The sequence below is a fragment of the Fusarium graminearum genome, chromosome 1, assembly GCF_000240135.3.
Source record: "Fusarium graminearum PH-1 chromosome 1, whole genome shotgun sequence".
NCBI classification, from domain to species: domain Eukaryota; kingdom Fungi; phylum Ascomycota; class Sordariomycetes; order Hypocreales; family Nectriaceae; genus Fusarium; species Fusarium graminearum.
The window spans coordinates 11,289,371-11,308,312 of record NC_026474.1 but is presented as its reverse complement, the minus strand read 5'-3'; the positions used below and the strand labels follow the sequence as shown (position 1 = coordinate 11,308,312).

Sequence of the window (18,942 nt, the reverse complement as noted above, 5' to 3'; positions counted from 1 at the left end):
GTCGCAAATACACTCATCTGTACTATGTCAGTCGTAGGTGAACATGGCAAGTCCAAAGAAGGGATCCAACTATTATTAGCCCCCAGGGTTATCACAAGCCTAAAATCATAAGAAAAATTATACTGGTGAAATAACCTGCATAGAAAGAAATTACATAACTAAACACATAGACCAATCCTCAAAGCGTAGCTACACCCCGAGGAACATAAGCGCCTCATAGTACTTGAGCTGCGCTTGAAGAAGCGACTGTGCAGCTTTGACCTTGGGATCAGTCGCCACAGGTTTGTCCGTCCCCTGCGCTAGACCTTTCAGTAGGCAATTCCCAACATCACCGTAACCGTCATTACCCACGACATCAATCCGAAATCTCACATCCTGCAGCCCAATGACACTCGAATCCGTCGCAGCCTTTCCTTGGCTCAGGGCTTGAGCCGCAGCCATCATACCTGGCGCGGTCTTGATAGTAGTCATCTGCGGCACGTTGTTCGAAGCAAGAGGATCATCCGTCAAGATCATCGTGTTAGCCACTGGGGTTTTGCCGTTGGCCGGTTTCGCGAGAGGTTCAAATCTCGGCCAAGGCAGCTTCATGTACAAGACCTTGCTCTTCAAGTTATCCGGGCACTGAAGCCGTCTGCGGCCAAACACATCCTGCGAAAAGTCACGGAAGCCGGCTGTTTGGTCATTGAAGGCCCAGGCAAAGGAGATCTCGTCGCCTTCTTTGATGTACTCGCCGTTGGCTTTGGCACCATGCTTGAGGATGCGCCAGTAGTGACGCTCAGACGAATCAGATAGACCAGGTAGGAAAACTGATTGCTGGTTGCGGAAGACTTCGAGAAACAGATGTGAGTCTGGGGCATCCGTTACTGCTGCACCGGCGGTGGGTGCTGTCTTCGGTAGTGGTACAGTGGAGATGCAGACCAGGACACCATGAGCAAGCTGTTGGGATTGTGTTGTTAGTCAAAGGTGAGAAAATATATGTTTTGAAAACTTACCGCATTGTCAAAAGGCGCGCTCACGTTCCAGAGAGAATTCGTATAGTCCTGGTTGTACTCCGAACCATATGCGAACTTCCCTACAATGTTTCCACAATAGCCCATGATCACTGGGGCTCGGTAGCTGCGGCACGTCAGTCAAGCGACAATACGTGATGGTCCGGATGATAGCTTACCTCTGAGGACTGAACAGTGGCGGAGCGTCAGTGATATCGCATTGGGCCCAAGCATTGTTAGAGATGGTCAATTCGTTCTTGACAGGCCTGACATCGGCTCCGGTGCTGTGACCCAGGTAGTAGATTGGGTCGCCGGAAGCATCGTAGTTTTCTACCTTTTTGAGATAGGAAAGAGAAAGTTGACTCGTCGGGGCTGTCAACTTGAACCTGAGTTTGATCTCGCGGGATGGAGGGAGCTCGATGTATTTGGAGAGGGTAGGGACCGCCTGCATGAACCAACTTCGGACTTGGGCGTAACCTGGAATGGCAGAAATGACATTTGTGATTGAAGACAAGGAGTCGCGCTATCAAATGTCAATGTTTTGGACGGTGTAATAGTCCACGGCCACTTACATCGATGACTCTCCATGTACGGTAATCGGCAACAGTAGACGACCAAGCCGTGGGGCTAGTAAACGTTAGTCTCACCTCTTACAAAGTATCAACCTTGACTTACTTGGCTGCAAGAATAGTGTCGCCTCCCACCGCCTCAAACACATTGCTCTCATTCTTCTTCACATCCGTCGTACTCTTTGACTCCATCTTCCCACTCTCGTTGGTATGCTTGACGCCAGCACCACCGAAAGGTGTAGTAACCTGCACACCAACTGACACCTTCATAGCCTCCTTCTGTTCTTGCTCAGAAGTGACTGTCTCATCTGTCATGATGGACGTTGATTGAAGGCGACCGCCGATAGTAATCCGCTGACACCAGAGCTGACCAAATTCTTCGTTCAACTTACGAAGATCAGCAATGTTCTTGTTGGTGCGGATGTTCTCGAGAGCAGACTTGAATTCTGGCGTAGGCTCCAAGTATGCAGGGTGAAGCAGGATGTCGGCTCGGGGCAGCTGGCGCGTCATCAGTATAAATTAACAATGGATCGGTCGATTCTACTAACCAAATACTTGGCAATCATAGTCTTTTTGTAAGTGTTGGTCGTATTCTTACTAGCGCTTGAGGTTTCTTTGCTGTAGCCTGCGCTGACAGTTGCCGAAAATCCTCCAAAGCCTCCTGATCTGTTCCTCAGTTAAACTTTGCCACATTGCCAAGAGTAACGAAAACCACGGCAAAAAATGATTAGTTTCTGAGATTGGATGACTTACACTGATCCTTCTGTGGAATTACTGCTAAAGTCATTCCTGGCCATGCTCGTTTCAAACTCATGGCTGCTGACAGTAATGTCAATCCTGGAGTCGTCGTTCACCTGAAAACTTGGCAAGACTGTATACACAGACTTGCCAGTGACTTGGTCGATTGTGGCGACTGGGGCCTTGGTTTCCTGTGCTTCCGGTTCTGAAGTAGGCATAGCCTGTGGCTCTGTTGTCTCCGTGCTTGCGTCCTTGGTAGCCACCGTCGTGTCTCCTAATAGTTGATTAGTACCTTTTTTGATCATTGAAGTTTTCAGAAGACATCTTACCCTGTTCATTAGTGTCCGTGGCCTGATCAACTCCGAGGGAGTCGGTGATCTTGGGAAGTTCTCCCTTCATACCACTTCTGGAGTTCCAGTTTCCAACTTTCGCCTTGATCTCATCTATGTCAGCTTTGGTAATCAGTGCCTTGGGTTTCGGTTCTGGCTCCGCGGTCTTTTCGACAACGTCTGGGATAGCATGGTTTGCATCATCTGATAGCCTTGCTCTTAACTGGAACGCTGTCATATAGTGTCAGTTCATGCTCACCTAGGACATAAGAGATAGGGAAGTCATTGTCATCATACCTGGCCTTGGAGCTCGAATGATCCGGTTCTTCTGGCGATCGACCACCCAACCATACATGGCACCGCAGTTGCGTAAAACCTCGGCCCACTGCAAGTCAGTGAGGTAGGATGCATGCCTGGATTGGGTTAGTGTCGGTGCCCAATAGTTATCAAGACGTTAACATACAGTGCATATTCGTTACCAATAGCTCCAGTACTAGCAGCCCCGACCTCAGACATTTCGAAGGATCGGGCGCGAGATTCAAAGGTATTCGCCGTCTTGCCATTCTCGAATGCATTCTGTTGAAGTGTCAGCCTGGACAGTGTACTTCTTAAGATTGGATGATGTCCGCGCACGTACCTCTTTAACCTTGGTGTCTGCGGCCTCTAGTTTACCGGGAAGGTTGCTAAGGTCGATCGTGGGGGGTTCGTTCTTGGGATGGGCTAGCTTGTAGAATACGTGAACAGAGGGGAGTCCAGCATTAGCATCGTTCATAGTCTCCTACATGACGATTAATAGTTAGCCAAAGTACTCTCCGACAATAATGTTGATACTTATTAGCACTGATGACTTGAAACATACCTCGAGCGATAGGTAATCAGAGAATGTCATGGCCTCATCCACAACCGTCTCGCCAGATTGGGTACAGAACTGGTGAGTCTTCGGTGCCACGGACCTGCAACGTTATTAGCTCTTGAATATTGATCATACGTCAGAACCTCATGAGTAGGGGACTTACATCTTTGTGCAAGTTGCAAGCTGCTTGCGAAGGCCAGCCAGCGTCATCACGGCGGCATCACGCACACCGAGCTTGCTGGACTGCAGAGTACCACGGCTGGCAACGCCAGATTCGCCCGCAGACCACTCAAAGACTTTGACGGCAAATTTGTCGAGAGCCAAGTTCGCGGCCATGGTAGAAGCCTTTGCCGCAGGCTTCGGGGCCAGGTAGAGAAAGCATTTGTGAATGGTGCTCTGCTGCTCCACTGACTCTCCATCCTTTGCAGGCTTAGAAGGCTTGTACGTGGAGCTGAAGTCAACTTCGCCATCAAAGGATTGTTCAACATAATCTCCAAAATTCAGTGAGTCTTCAGCTGGACTTTGATCTTTGAAACAAAATGTATCAGACTCATCGCTACGTCAAGGTTAGAGAGGGTAAATGTTCATTCATTGCCTTGTAGGAGTGCACCACTTACAGAGACTTAATCTTTTGCCTTATCTCAGCCAGCGACTTCAGTTCGATCCTACATGCCTCTGTTAGCAATTGTAATAAATCATGCCAGCGAATGGTGTCAAGCCATACTCATTCCTCTGCAGAGTTGCAAGAACAACATCTTTCTGCTTCTCGTCTGCCGCATCGGCGAGTCTGATGACTTTGACGGTAGCTGAAAGTTTATTCTTTGGCACAGGCTCTACTAGATCGTCTCCAGGCCTCGGGGTCAGTTTCGACTGATCTTGCTTAACGTTTGTCGCCATGATTACAGGTTTTGAAAGAGATGGTTTAATAAATCAAGAAGCACAAGACGAATGTCCAACAGAATTTTCGTGCGGGTTATTTGTCGGCAGCGATCGTCAATAAGAGAAAGAATGAAGGCAGCGGCATATGTAAAGTAAAATGAGCTGAAGTCGGTGGCTGGCTGATCTCGAGGGTACGCGTGTGAACAAGCCAGCTCTAGAACCCGAGAAAGAGGGGTTGAGGATTGCTAACCATGCTTAATTCGATGAGAGAGACATGTTTAGGACAATTCTCCAGTCTGTACGAAGTCGAGGCTGTCGCAGCAATCGATAGTTTCAAAATGTGGTGAGCTGAGGAGTCTCAGTTCGTGGTGAGCTGAAATACCACCACAAGTATGTGGAGAATATTGATATGCAACGACAATGCAATCAACCATTCGGAATGCATATCACATTTTCAATCTAGGATTATTAAAGATGTAGTGTGATTTTCAGCTCCCAGACACTCAATTATTACCCATGTTGAATGTTGTTGCAGTGAGACACTGGCCACCCGTTCAAGAAAGTGTTTCATTAGCGCGACGTATCAACGGTCTAGAAGGGCGGGATCACGGCGGGCCGTTGTCAATATTGCATGAGTAGCGCCTATGGCAGCTGGTGACGGGGCCGTTAACGAGATCCCGAAAGTCTAATCCAAGGCCTAGAACTATTCAGGACTTGGCGTATAAACATTGCGCTGAGGCCTGCCGTCTTATTTTTGACGCTATCGAATATCGCTTGTATAACCTTGACAACTACCCTGGCAATGGGCCTGGAATGACCGATATTTTTGATTCCTTGTTGACTCGGTAGTCCATATCACTTTTTCAGCTGGCTGCAAAGACGCCATGGCGGCCAAAACACCACGGTGGAGGCGGTCTGGAATCTTTTGGGCTCAGCTCGTAGCTACCATGGTGAGACAAGAACGGTTCATCCGAAATAAGTGGCGGACATCACGGGTAATAGCGATTTTATCGACTTATCGAAAACCGAGACTCAAACTACAGCTGTGTGATCAAATGCCACTTATACTCGGCCATAGAAGCACCATCGATCCTGCGCTTTAATCACTCCAAGTCTTCATTCAATTATCTGATTCCCTCTTCTACTGCTTAGCCAGTTTTTAGTTTCTCACTCACAAAGCTTCTTTCCACATCGTTCGCCAGCATGACTCTCCGACTCGCCCCTTACAATGACGCGATGCGTCTGGGTCAAGGATTCAACTCCTACACCCACGAATTGTGCATTGATCAGGCTGTCAAGGTCAAGCAGCGAAAGAATGTTGAATCAAAGGGCGAAACATCCCAGGTAAGTCAAACATGCCAAACGTTTGCATATCAAATTCTTACTAAAGGTAATCAAGGTCGTTTCGTACTCGGCTCGTTTTGTGGAGAAACTCAGCGATGTCGTTGAGACCATGAATGTATCTTACAGTTCCGCGATCAAGAAGGGTACCATTGAGATTAGTGGTAACTCCAGCACGGTCGACGAGACAACTTTCAAGTCGTCGCATTTGAACGCAGTTGTGGCTGTCAAGGTATGATGAGCCTCAGTTCATATGGCGAAGCAGGAACACTAATCGGTCACAGGTTGTGAATCAAACTATCTCTACAGAGGATGAGTGTGAGTTCCAGCAGCTTGAGAACAACGAAGCGGCCATGTACTCCCGCTTCAACGAGATCTATGGCGACTCGTATATTTCCGGTCAGTATTCTTAGTACCAAAATCAGCCTGTCTATGGATATTGATCTTAACTGTTATCATAGGGTTCATCGAGGGTGGAGATTTCACGGGTATTGTATCCATCAAAGTCTTGGATGGCCATGACGTGAAGAGCGCAGTAGAGGCGTGAGTAATTCTGATCTCCAAAATTCACCTTCTTCGATGTTAACACACCACAGCATCAAATCAGGTCTAAACATGAACAGCAAGACCGAAGTTGAAGAGTTTGTTCTGGGTCCATCTGACAACTCTAGTCGATCAACTCTCGCGACCGCTCTCAAAGACACCGAGACCACCATATCCATTAGCTGGATAGGCGGCGCTCAAATCAAAGATGCGTCCCGCGCCTGGGATATCGACTCCATGTACGAGGCAGCGGCTGCATTCCCAGCAGCAGTGGCCCAGTGTCCCCAGCGCACTTGGGCCATCCTGACCCCGTACAAGGCGAACAGGTCCTTCGTCAAATGGAGTACCGGATCACCTGTCAAAGCATTGCAGTATGACTTGATTGCCAGTTTCACCGCGGAGTTGTTTGACAGCTTCATGGACTACAAGATGCTTCTCAAGGATGTCCAGAACATCATCAGTAACCGCAAGGACTACCGTCAGCGAATTGGCGTGGTTGATGCCATTGATACTAATTTGAAGACTCTGTTAAGTGTTCGTGGGGCTCTTCGAGATGAGCAGACAAAGATTGTTGAAGCGGTAAGTCTTCCTGGTTGAGTTCCATATGCTGCAGTCGACTAATCGTCTTTATGACAGATTGGCGTTTTGAGCAAAGACCCTTCCGTGCTTAAACGACAGGGCGCGTGGTCTACTACAAACAGGGTTCCTCTCGTCAAGCAGATCATTGAGAAGGCTTTGGGACATGCAGCCAATTGGGAGCCGAAACTATTGGCAGTCAAGCCAGCATCTGCTCAGGACCCAGTACAGAGTGGTTCGGTTGATGTAAGTCAAGCACAGAAAGCAGAAAGTGACGATGAGGTATTAGTCGATTCGGCTACCTCTTCAATTGCTACACCTGTTACTTCAGATGGAAAGGTGCGTAGTTTTAGCCTTCTAGGCTGTGAAAAGGCACTTGGGAGCAACATTTACTAATATTATATCTAGACTCAGGTGACCGCAACAGCTGCATCCGACCTTAGCAAGCCGGTGGTTGAGTTCAACTTTGATACCCTGATGCCACCAGAGGTGTGGGAGGACTTGCTACCAGTAAGTGGACATGATTAAGACCATTATCACGAGGCATTAATTCTGACATTCTAATCAGGAACCAATTGAGCCTCCCAAGTATGGACAGGTCAATGTTATGCCCCAGCCAGCTCACCCGAACAGCCTCTTGAGCCAGCTCATGCCACCTCCAGATGGTTCATCCGGACCAGGCGTCGTGGTATCCCAATCCTACGATGCCATGCAACGCGAGCTGGAATCCTTCAGAAAGGAGAAACTTGCCGCCGAAAAGCTCGCAGCAGATGCCGAAGCTGCGCGTGAAAAGCAAGCGCGCGAATACGCAGCACTGAACGCACAATACGCGCAGTACAAGGCTGACGCTGAGAGAACCCAAACATCCCAAGCGTCTCAGATCAGCGAAAAGACATCAATGATTGAGACCAAAGAGGCAGAAATCCAGCGTCAAAAGGCTGCGCATTCTCAAGTTCTTACGGAGCGTGATGAGGCCCAAGCCAGAGATAACCAGAAGCAAAATGAGATCAACGCTCTAAAGGAGTGCGCCCTCGATGGCTTGACTGCCAAGAAGATAACAGTCATTACCATCACGTACGGTAACAGAGTTTACTACGAGCTTGGATGGACTACCGACTCGTTTAACCTCGTACCCAAGGTGGAGCAAATGATTGCTTCTAGAGGCAGTTTTGTCATCAATGATCCCTGGTTTGGACATGATCCTCTCCCTGGACTGCAGAAGCAGTGTACTATCACGTATCGCTTTAACACTCCTGGTCAGTCGAGAAGAATCAGGACGATGTGTGGTAAGCAGCACGATACTGGTAGGTTCGACGCTCTTTAAGTGTTGATACAAAATTATCAAACATGGGGGGGGATGGTTATGTCTGGGGTAGTGAACGGGGATCCAGCGTCTGCGACACGTCGTTACTGAAAAAGGTAGAATCGCTGAAGCAAGATGGAAGACAGGAGCTTTATGGTAGAGATCTTCGGATTTCATATATATTTATGGTTTAGTGCAGTAATAAACATGACATCGACTATACCTTAACACTCCACAACCCCCAACAATAACCGCATCAAGACACCTTACTCGCAATGGCAGTGTATTCAACCAAGTCATCTAACGCATTCTCATGTTCCCTCTCAATAACCTCAGTGTGATTCGTAGAACGAGGTGTGATTGAACAAGGAAATGGCAACGGGCTCGAGTTGAAACCTTCCGAATAAGCGAAGCTACGTATTGTCAGTATCTCCAGTACAAAATATTATAACACAACTTACATATCAACTTCAATATCCCGACCCTTTTCGTCCTTCTCAGGGTTGACCTCGAAGCCCCAGAGAATACGCGCAATGTTTAGTGTCACTGACGCAGCGCCGAGGTGCATTCCGGGACAGACGCGACGACCCCAGCCAAAGGCGCTATGACCAAGAGTACCGGGGTAGTCTCGTTCTTCCATGAACCTCTCAGGTCTGAACTCATGAGGTTGTGGGAAATCGGCCTCGTTTAGATGAACTGAGAACGTCAGAAAACTGGAGCGAAGTCCATGTTAACAAGGCACTCACGTGTCCATAGAGGAGCAATAATCGTGCTTCCTTTCGGAATGAACATGCCCTTGTATACATAATCCGCTGTACTTGCATGAGGTGTGCCACCTAGCACAGCCACAGGTCTCCAGCGAAGAGTCTCGGATGCAATGGCTCTGACATACTCGAGTTTGGGTAAGTCGTCAAACGTAGGAAGCCTGTCATTTCCAACCACACGATCAAGTTCTTCTTGGGCTTTGGGAATGAACTGGGGTCCGAATTTGACGCAGGCAAGAAGGAAGCTTGCAAGTGATCCAGCGGACTGAAGTTATTAGTGTTGCCCAAATAACATTGTGGTTGAAGTGGTGCTTACAGTCTCAACACCAGCGCCAAAAGGTGATCCAGCAGTATAAGCAATTTCAAGATCTGTCATGCCAAGATTGTGCTGTTCTTCTAGAAGGTGCTTTGCAAAGCATGTCGGTGCTGTGTCCCTTGTCACCTTTTCCCGAACTTCATTCATGAGCTCCGTGTACAGTTGGATGTCCTTTTCGCGTTGCTGCAGCACTTGTTTCTTCCAAGGAGCGAGAAAGCTGGGTATGTACTTGAGGGCGGGATAACGTTCGACAGCATACTTTCCAGGGATGCTAAACGAAATTGATTGTCAGATGATACCTTGTTACAGGATCAGAGGACTTACTTGACCATTGTCAGACGCTCCATGGCTTCTCCATTTCGCTTAACCACAATATCACTCCTCACATCCTCAACTCTCCTACCATAAGTAACTGTAACGATGACACTTGCAGCATATCTTTCCAAATGTGTCCTAAAATCATGAGGGCTCTTCAAAAGCTCATGCATTAAAACCTTACTCTCAAGACTCTGGATTGGCCGATATGTCTCACTCTGTCGCTGCATGAAGCCACTGTGAAGGAGCTTCCTCCAGCGTCTCCAATAGGATGAATACGGCGCCATGAGGCCTCTCATACCACCAGAAAGTAGTTCACCGCCCATGATAAAGCGCGGTCGCGAGGAGAATACCGCACCGCGCTTCTCTAGTAGATCCCATGCTGCTTGTGCGGAACCGAGAATGATAGTCGGTGTGGGGCCGAGCTGAAGGTAAACTACATCTCCGTATTGTTGACTGAGTTCTTGGAACCAGAGCCATGGTTTTCGGATACCTGTTCGGATCGTCTTTGGACCGGGGGGAAGTTGAGAGCGATGCGACCAAAGTTTGTATTCTTGCTGAAGCTGCGAGTCTTAGTGAGTCAGTGTCATTTTGATGCTGCGAGGCAACGTACCCTTGGGAATATGAGGACTAGATATGTCAACCCTACTGCAACGGCAGCGTAGACGAATAGTTTGACGACCATCTTTACAGATGATAGAAGATCAAAGCATTAACCACATTGATTGTGAGTTTATATCTTCTGTCACCGGTAATAAACAAGCTGAACCCATGCATTTGTAATATCCCTTGCTCGATCAACTGCCACCCTAAACTGCCGAGGAGGATGCCACCCCCGCCCAGTAGGCTGAACAGACGTTGGCCTCCTCAGTCATGGTGTACAAAAATAATTAGTCTAAGAAGACTAGCCTAAGTGGCATAAGCTGGTCTACTAATTTTGTCTCTCATACTTGCAGCGGTCTCTGAGACCCCGCGTCACGACTCAAACTAAAGTGAATAAAGGATAATCTAATGACTCTTGGCCTTGTAACCGAAGTCGCTACTCAACTTGTCAACCCCGCATTCTAAACGGCAATAGGCATGGCCCATGTCTAGAAGCGTGGGGACCCCACGCTCGGTTATAGAATGGTAATTTTCGGCGATCTTTGTCTTCGGTTAACTATTTCCATAAAAGAGAGATAAAGAGGGTGCATGATGCACTCGGAACGAGTTGGCTCATCTCGTTGTTGACTTCTAAACACAGCAATCATGAAGAGTGACGCTTGGCTGAGTAAGCCTTTTCTGACCTCCATTTTTCTTGGAATTGGAGGATTTCTCTATGGGTTGTAAGTCGGGTTACCCTATACGGTTATCCGATACTGACGGATCAGTGATTCGGGTATCATCACTCCCAGCTTAGCTCTGGGCACTTTTGTCAATTATTTTGGCAATCCACCTCCTCCCCTACGCGGTGCGATTGTGTCAATGTACCAGGCAGGAGGTAATAGAGATCTATCGACTTTGATGCCGATACTGACAGTTATTAGCATGGCTGGGTAGTGCTTCAGTGGGTATCACCAGTGATCGACTTGGCCGTCGCAAGGCCATCGCGTTTGGATGTATTTGGGGAGTCATCGGCGGTGCCATCATGGCTGGAGCGGCTCACGTTGCTATGCGTAAGTCAGTCTTTATTCTGTGGCTCAATATTCTGACAGTTGTAGTTATCATCGGCCGCATGTTGGTCGGCTTTGCTGTCGGGACAATCACAGGTGTATCTCCGGTCTTCGGAGCCGAGATTGCCAAGGTCCGTAGATCATACAACAACCGTCATATTGCCACTGACCATTTCTCAGACTCATGAACGCGCCAAAGTCACAGCCGTGAATCAAATGAGTACGTAAACCGCTATGAACAGTACATACAAAACTAACACCTTCCAGTGACCGCCTGGGGCTTCTTCGTCGCCCTATGGATAGGCGTTGCCGAAGGCAAATGGCACAGCCCAAACCAATGGCGTCTCGGCTTTGCGATCCAAAGTATTCCCGCTCTCATTTTAGGAGTGGGTGTCTTGTTTCTCGGCGAATCCCCTCGATGGTTATGTCTCAAGGGCCGCCACGATGAAGCTGAGAAAGCATTCCGCAACTACCACTTTGACGGCACAAATGATGAGTGGTGTAGAACAGAGTTTACTGTTATCCAGGTAAACATTGCTGAAGAACAGCAAGCCCAAGGTCGTCTCTCATGGGGCGATCTCATCAAGACTCCATCTTTCAGAAAGAGACTCTTTGTCGGTTCTTTTGTCTGGGCAGCTGCTATGTTATCTGGTATCTCATTCGTTCAGTATTACCAGACTGCTATTTATGCTACGCTGCAGTTCGATCAAGATCGCCAGTTGCTGGTCAGCGGACTCTATGGGTCTGTTGCGCCAGTGGCTTGTCTTATATCCTTGTTCTTTGTTGACAAGATCGACCGCAAGAAGATTCTGATCACTAGTTCTTCCCTCTTATCAGTCTGTTACTTGATTATTACCATCTTGGCGGCCAAGTTCCCTGCTGTTCCCGGCATGTCCACCAATGCTGCTGCGCAACGAGGTCTCATTGCGTGTATTTTTGCTGTTTCGGCCAACTACTCTGCTCTTCTTGGGCCGATGACATGGATCATTCCGTGAGTGGACCTTGAGACGTTGATCGATTTGTGCTAACGATAATAGTCCTGAGGTCTTCACTACTGAGCTACGAGCCAAGGCCAATGCTATTGTCCAGGTTGTCCATTACTCCATCAGTTTGATCATTACGCAGTGCTCACCCATTGCGCTGGCTGAAGTCGGTTGGAAGTACTACGTCAGTCATGTCATACCAAACATCACAAATCGACAAGTTCTGACTGTTTGATAGATTCTGTTCGTCTTGACTAATGCACTATGTGCGCTCATCTTCTTCTTCGTGTATCCTGAAACTCGAGGTAAGAGATTCTGCCCAAGTTTGTTGTCACTACTAATGCTAACTTTTCTCAGGTAAATCACTGGAAGAGATAGACGAGATCTTTGGTGATGTCAAGATTGTACACGAAGAAGATGTCAAATTCTCTGAGAAGGCTGGTATTGATACAATTGAGAGGCGTGACAGTCGCGTAGTCTCACATTAAAAGTAGGGGTCAATTAATGGTATGATAATGTAGCCATGTTTACGTTTTATCTGCAATGTAATTACTTTTAATCTAGATCTTTGTTGTATATATCATGGAAAAGGTTTGAAATGCTCCTTAGATTAGACTTGTTTTATATCATTACCTGCTATCATGAGCCATTCGTGTGTTCCAATTTATACAGTGGTTGAACTCCTTGGCCCCTTTCGCTCCCATTAACAAGCTAGTATCATTATATAAGAATCACTTCTGTGAAGCCAAAATCCCCTCGTATCCACCGTGATCATTAAGAGAATCATCAAAGTTGAAGCCACCTAAAATGTTACCTGAGTCCAGAGACTTGGCGAGGTCCAGGCCGTCCTTGCTAAAGAATGGATCGTACGCGCCTTCAAACCCGCTGTCTGGTTAGAATCAGGCAATGAGCCATTTGAGTCTCCAACGAGGCCTAATTCTGCCTCCTTCTGTAGAAGTAGCCTTTGGACCCCTCTCCTATCGTACATTATAGCTAAATGTAATGGTGTTTCGGAGGTTTGATTCAAAGCGTTGATGTCTGCACCTTCTTTGATGAGAAAGTCCACCACTGCGTAATGCCCGCCCATGGAGGCTATATGCAAAGGTGTGTTTCCTGAGGTGTCTTCAATGTCGGTTGTGGTAGTGGCAGCGTAAAGGCGTTGAACGATCGGAAGTGTCCCGATTTCACACGCGAGATGTAGTGGCAGCTGTCTCAACAAACCGTGTGCGTTGGGATCAGATTTACCTGACGACAGCAGAGCATCTATGCAAGGCAGATTTTCTGTCCTAGCGGCAACTACTAGAGAATTGCGGAAGAAGGATCCTTCGAAGGTCTTTGCGAATTATCTAACAGCTGTGGCATTCCTTGACTCAATAGCGTAGAGCAGAATGTCTTGCAAGTCTTCATTAGTAGCTTTGCGTAGTAGTTGAGCCATGATTGCCTGCGGGAATGGGACGGTGTTAACACACCTACGCAAAGGATTGTAATCAAACCTACGCACGGCCAGCGAAAAGCTGTCGAGACTGCAAAGAAAAGTAATGATTTCTAAGTCACAACGCGCGACAGCTTCATCTAATAGATTCAAGGGCCGGGCGTCCTTCCAAGTCTTCATGTTGACATTTGCTCCCATTTCTGTCAAGTATTGGACAACGTGTAGATGCCCATTGCGTATTGCGGTCTCTAAGAGAGAGTGGCCTCCCTTTTTCTGATAGTCTGGACTAACACCCAATTGCTCTATAAGATCCTTTATCATACCTAGATCTCCCGTCCGAGCAGCTTTCAAAATGGTGGAATGACTAGTGCCGGGTCGCCTGGACGTAGGAAAGAGTAATTGTTCTTCTTTAGGATGCCATCGCCTAGCGTGAGTCTTGAGATCAGTCTCTTTCTCGAACCCAACCTCGGTAGCAAAGCATCCCGGATGTTCGCAGGTGAAGGGTAACTCATGTTGGTTGATGTGGATTTGCTGCTGTTGTGCCTTTTCGAAACCGCGACTGAAATACTGACACCATGGTTTCCGGCACTTGTACCGCCATGGTCCATAAAGAGCTAAAGCTGCTTGCTTGTGTTCGTAGAAATGATTGATCTGTACTTCAATTGCGTCTCTAATTGTGACTGCTCGCATTTCGTAGATCTTGATGGTGTTCCAGTCCTGAAGGCTTTGTGGGACATGTTTAAGCTTGCTCTTCACATTTTGAATGTCGAATATCGAATCGTCGAAATCTCCGGTTTGATCAAGCTCTCCAATATCTATCACACAGCGATAAGCAGCCTGCATTGCGCTTCGGACTAGGTCTGCTGCCAATTGTGAGGCAACCAAAACCTGTTGGACATGTTTCCACCAGAACGCAACAGCGTAGTCATGGAAACCGTAATAACCCTTGTTTGCATAATTATGAATATCGTGCTTGGAAAGTCCAGGTGTAAGTGGCCGAGATAACATGTATTCCGTGCAGAAAAGAGCCATTTGCGCATTCTCGGTCGGTACATCAATTTCCTTAGTTTGCACTAAGTATCTATCGCGAGTCAGAATTAGCTCTATGCATACTCTCTAGACTGGCGAACCCTACGTTTTAGCTGAGCTATGGACAAGATCGATGATTTCCTCCCCTGGCAATGATAATGATGGATCGATATAGCTGACATCCACCAGGGAGTTACAGATTTGCTTGCAGCTCACCACAAGCTCACGGTCAATGTCGACTTCCGACTTAGTTGGATCGATGCACAACTTGCTTTTTAGCTCTCTCCAATGCAAGGGTCTGAAAGCACATATGATCATTCCGAGAATATGCTTGGCAACGGCTCTCTCGGACTTGTTAGGGTTTCGGAGCACTCGAACAATAATGCGGTCGTAACTGCGAATCTATTAGCAATCGTGAAATACAAACATTCCTTGAAATCACTCCTACGCTTGTTCAAGCCCGTCAGGAAATGTCTCAGCCTTCATTTCCTGTTTGAAGTCGTACTTAGATGTCTGAGAGATAAGGTTGGTGAGGACAAGCTGGGCATAGAGAAACATTCCTGGGTTAAAGGTCAGTGTGCCATAGGTGCTAGTCAACATAAAAATAATATCATACCACATGCGTGTGAGGTAACACGTGACACGATTTCCTGCTCGTAATTTAGGTCCAGAGAGAATTTGTCCCTAATCTTACTGGTCATAGCCGCCGCGTACTTCTTGATGTCTTGGTCGTGCCCTGGAGACATATCCAGATGGATCATTTTGTAATGGGACATCTGACTTTCAAGGATTCCGTCCCGTTGTCCAGATATCAAAAGTCTGATATTAAAGTCTGTATCTCCTGGGGTTCCATCTTGTTTGAAAATGACGTTTTCAAACCACTGTAAGACTTTGGGGGCCTCTGGGCACTCATCCAATGCATCGATGATGACGAAACATCGGGACTATGACTGTAACGCTATTGAAACATGGCGAGAGACCTCATCCAATGATCGAAATTGCTGCGAATCCATAGAATGGCGAGCATGGTAAATGTGATCAAGCAAGCTCTCATCTTGAGCAACTAGCTGGGCTAATAGTGATAGAAGCAGGGAAACGAATGAGTTTTTCTTTGGCTGATCGTGCTTGAAGTAGAAGTAGGATATGGTGAATCTGTCACCAGAATCCTTAGCAGATGCCTTTAGTTCGTTTAGATGAGTTATTAGACTAGATGTGAGAACGGTTTTGCCTAATTTTAGGTTAGTCTATAATCAATTTACTTTTCGTATGCGTGCAGTGATCTCACCTGCTCCAGGTATACCACTCAAATATATCTTCCCATCTGCCTTGGAACTATGGTTAAGCCATTCTGATACAAGAGGATGACTAAGGATCCATTGGCCTGATGTGTTTTGAAATCGTTTCTGCGATGCAATTTCGTAATCTTCATGGTAATTTGGGGCATCGATTTTGCTCTCAATGCTGCGGAATTGCTGATCGATTTGACTCTGACGCGTAATTAAGTCCCTCTCGGCATCTTTCTTGTCTCTCTCTTGCAAATCTCTGTTCAACTGATGAAGCTTGTCTTGAATTGATTGTCCCTGTTTCTGCGTTTCTTGCATCACAGCTGTAAGCTTCTCCTCCGAGAGCATGACCCTGTGTCTCTCAAGGCTTTTTAATATGGGGTCAAACTGGGTCTTGAATGTTTTCCAGGCGAAATGAAACAAGACCTTCCAGCCTAAAGTTGTAAGGCTCAATTGATCGCCAGATATAGAGATTGGTACTCACCTGGCCTAGCAAACACATCTAGAGCATTGCTGTGAAATTGAAGGATATCGCAGTAATAAGCTTCAAGATGCGTATGAACAGAAGGGTATTCCTTGTAAATCTGCCGGTTGCGCGTGAGATCTGGAAGAATCTCTCCAATCTGCCCATAAACATCAAGTAGGCTATCGACGGTATCAATCCATGTGCTTGCTGTCTGTGAGTGAAAGATTAGCTAGTGGATTTGCCCATCGTTGGAAACACATACAACAAGGAGAAACTTAATAGGACCCTGTTCCATATAGTTAGCGTCTCAATCTTCGTTTTCCTATGGACTTGGATATACACCTACCCAGATCAATGCCACAGTGTTGTGGAGATTGAGGAACACTTCCACAACCGTGCCCAGCTGTACCATACCTTCGACGAATTTAGAAATGCGTTCCATGTTTCTCAAACGTCGCTGAGCGCCATGACGGTTCTGAATATCTCGAATTTGGTCTCTCACGTCGTCTACTGTGCAATTCGCGAACTTTGCTGCTTGATCTTTGGTGAGGCGTTTTTTGAACTTGGCCACAGCCTTGTCAAAGACAGGGTCGGGCCCTATACGTGCCTGAGTCCCACCAGCAGATGGTGATATCTGAGATACTGATGAAGACATTGCGTCAAGATGATAGCACGATGGTATCTCTGAATAGGTTTGATTTGTATGTGTTATTTGGCTTCGGTTGAAGAGAGAAAAAGATGGGGGATTTCCGGAAGAGATTTTCACGGGTAACACAAGTACGTTCAGAATGCCTTGCTGGACGCGGGCGCCTTGGCTGACTCTACACAGCCACCACCAAGCAGCAATGTAAGCCTGGAAGGCGTCATTTATGAAACAATTATTGATTTCATTGGCTAAGTACACAAGCTAGGCAGACGAGGCTGTCCACGCTGAACCTTCCCGCCCAGGCGGGTTGCATAAAAACCAGGATTGATTAAGTAGTCAACACAAATGTTAGATCACTGTTAGTGTTTATGTAGCCTAAGAGTGGTCTAATAATTTAGTCTTAATTGCTTCAAGTCCCTACTTTTTTGCTACCCATCTGCCGCCCTAATGAGTATCATACATTTTTATAAAATTGATCGCAGTTAGCACCTCGCCACAGAGGTGTACAAGTAAGGTGTTCTAGACGAATCAGTAATATTCTCTCTTTCCTTTGTCATCAAGACTAGACACTTGTACAGAAGGGGTCGTCATAGTGCAGTCAGCTGCCATACGTTAACTGTGCATTAGTCGCTAGCTAACTGCGATCAATTTTATGGAAATATAAGGTATTGGCCTACACCGACATGTTTTTAACTACCTTCAAGTTCAGAGACGGAACTAATAAGACGACTATTTCCTATAGTAACGAATTGATTCTGGGCTTCTGAAAATTGTCTCGCATAGATACAGTCTTGTTCTTATATATTAAAATGTCGTCAAAGCGCCAACTCGCTCACCACGATGACTCGAGTAATTCGGTCGCAAAACGACAACACCTAGAGCTGTTTATGAGTACCACATCTCCAAACAGCCAATCGAATGCGCCTTCACCGATATGCTTCGGTACGGTGTGTTCATCTTATATCGTCAATTAAATGTCTCAAATTCTGATATCGTCCTGTATAGCTTTGTGAAGTTCGGGCCAAATCGGCTGGCTCCCTGGACGCCGAGTCGACTCCAAAATCTAATGGAAGTCATCGACTGGTAATTCGAGACCCGGATTTCTTCCTGTTCGGTATTCACGTACACGATAGCATTCAGGGTTTCACGGTGCCTGACTCAAACACATTCGTCATGATTGACATCATCACGGCGAAGAAGTTGGAAGCTCTCAAGGAACAAGCTGGTGTTTTCACCAAGGCTGTGGTCGAGTCAAAGGCTGTGAAAGGACTCTCCCGAAAGTCGGCAAAGTCGCCATTCGAAATATCTGTGAACATATATGGATATGAATTAGACGCTCGAGATATCGGACAACAACTTTCTAAAGTCGGAGCGTTCCTGCAGCACCCATTCTACCTCGAGGAAGGTGTGGAGTACTTGAACCCGCAGTTCTTTCATCCACAAGACGGACCAAGGTACATGACCCATCTAGTTGGTATGGACGAGCCCAAATTCCAAGCAAAGGTATTCTCAGACGTGGTGGAAGGTGTCTTATCTTCTCTCGACAATGGGTTGCCAAACCTAGGTATCAATGATCCAGAAATCATTTTAACGGATGATCTCATAACTCCCCTTCAAGAGTAAGTTTGGCGGCCATTTACCTACACTTACCTACACTTACCTACAAATCGTCAGAACTAATAAGACTAGTCACCAAAAGACGGCTTTGTCATTCATCCTACGTCGTGAAACCCCCGAATACTGTCAGCAAGTTGGTAGGGAGCTTCTGTTCCATACCCGTGTCCCGTAAGTCGATAGCGAATTCTAAGTTAAAGCAGAACATCTAAATTAACCGTTGAATCATAGGTCGCACAAGGCCATTCCATCTTTGTCATTGGGTGGAATATTGGCAGATGTAATGGGTCTTGGTAAAACGCTAACAATCCTGGTTTCAATC

General features: G+C 46.8%; 6 protein-coding genes across 6 annotated transcripts; 3 read left to right on the top strand and 3 right to left on the bottom strand.

Moving 5' to 3' along the window:
• Positions 1–189: 189 nt before the first annotated feature.
• FGSG_10573 (uncharacterized protein) lies at positions 190–4,375 on the bottom strand (the record flags this gene model as incomplete). The annotated part of the gene is made up of 15 exons (XM_011321269.1): positions 190–936; positions 993–1,116; positions 1,169–1,512; positions 1,562–1,616; positions 1,665–2,056; positions 2,107–2,224; positions 2,312–2,570; positions 2,626–2,856; positions 2,923–3,038; positions 3,089–3,201; positions 3,263–3,403; positions 3,485–3,578; positions 3,642–4,034; positions 4,096–4,143; positions 4,203–4,375. The coding sequence occupies 15 exons, from the start codon at positions 4,373–4,375 to the stop codon at positions 190–192; spliced, it is 3,348 nt and encodes a 1,115-aa protein (XP_011319571.1).
• A 1,185-nt stretch (positions 4,376–5,560) lies between these two features.
• On the top strand, positions 5,561–8,141 carry FGSG_10572 (uncharacterized protein; the record flags this gene model as incomplete). The annotated part of the gene is made up of 8 exons (XM_011321268.1): positions 5,561–5,701; positions 5,757–5,930; positions 5,983–6,097; positions 6,160–6,241; positions 6,295–6,820; positions 6,878–7,063; positions 7,226–7,327; positions 7,386–8,141. 8 exons carry the CDS (start codon positions 5,561–5,563, stop codon positions 8,139–8,141), a joined length of 2,082 nt encoding a protein of 693 aa, XP_011319570.1.
• A 235-nt stretch (positions 8,142–8,376) lies between these two features.
• FGSG_10571 (uncharacterized protein) lies at positions 8,377–10,200 on the bottom strand (the record flags this gene model as incomplete). The annotated part of the gene is made up of 6 exons (XM_011321267.1): positions 8,377–8,533; positions 8,582–8,816; positions 8,867–9,149; positions 9,201–9,471; positions 9,525–10,078; positions 10,129–10,200. The coding sequence occupies 6 exons, from the start codon at positions 10,198–10,200 to the stop codon at positions 8,377–8,379; spliced, it is 1,572 nt and encodes a 523-aa protein (XP_011319569.1).
• A 563-nt stretch (positions 10,201–10,763) lies between these two features.
• On the top strand, positions 10,764–12,638 carry FGSG_10570 (uncharacterized protein; the record flags this gene model as incomplete). The annotated part of the gene is made up of 9 exons (XM_011321266.1): positions 10,764–10,840; positions 10,886–10,995; positions 11,042–11,170; positions 11,216–11,298; positions 11,348–11,387; positions 11,435–12,158; positions 12,205–12,334; positions 12,389–12,455; positions 12,508–12,638. The coding sequence occupies 9 exons, from the start codon at positions 10,764–10,766 to the stop codon at positions 12,636–12,638; spliced, it is 1,491 nt and encodes a 496-aa protein (XP_011319568.1).
• Positions 12,639–12,881: 243 nt separating this feature from the next.
• FGSG_10569 (uncharacterized protein) lies at positions 12,882–17,015 on the bottom strand (the record flags this gene model as incomplete). Its single annotated transcript, XM_011321265.1, has 12 exons — positions 12,882–13,035; positions 13,137–13,413; positions 13,648–13,884; positions 13,948–14,663; positions 14,718–15,005; positions 15,060–15,171; positions 15,228–15,555; positions 15,592–15,839; positions 15,897–16,328; positions 16,379–16,571; positions 16,623–16,646; positions 16,707–17,015. The coding sequence occupies 12 exons, from the start codon at positions 17,013–17,015 to the stop codon at positions 12,882–12,884; spliced, it is 3,318 nt and encodes a 1,105-aa protein (XP_011319567.1).
• An 878-nt stretch (positions 17,016–17,893) lies between these two features.
• On the top strand, positions 17,894–18,795 carry FGSG_10568 (uncharacterized protein; the record flags this gene model as incomplete). The annotated part of the gene is made up of 3 exons (XM_011321264.1): positions 17,894–17,953; positions 18,012–18,625; positions 18,696–18,795. The coding sequence occupies 3 exons, from the start codon at positions 17,894–17,896 to the stop codon at positions 18,793–18,795; spliced, it is 774 nt and encodes a 257-aa protein (XP_011319566.1).
• Positions 18,796–18,942: the final 147 nt, after the last annotated feature.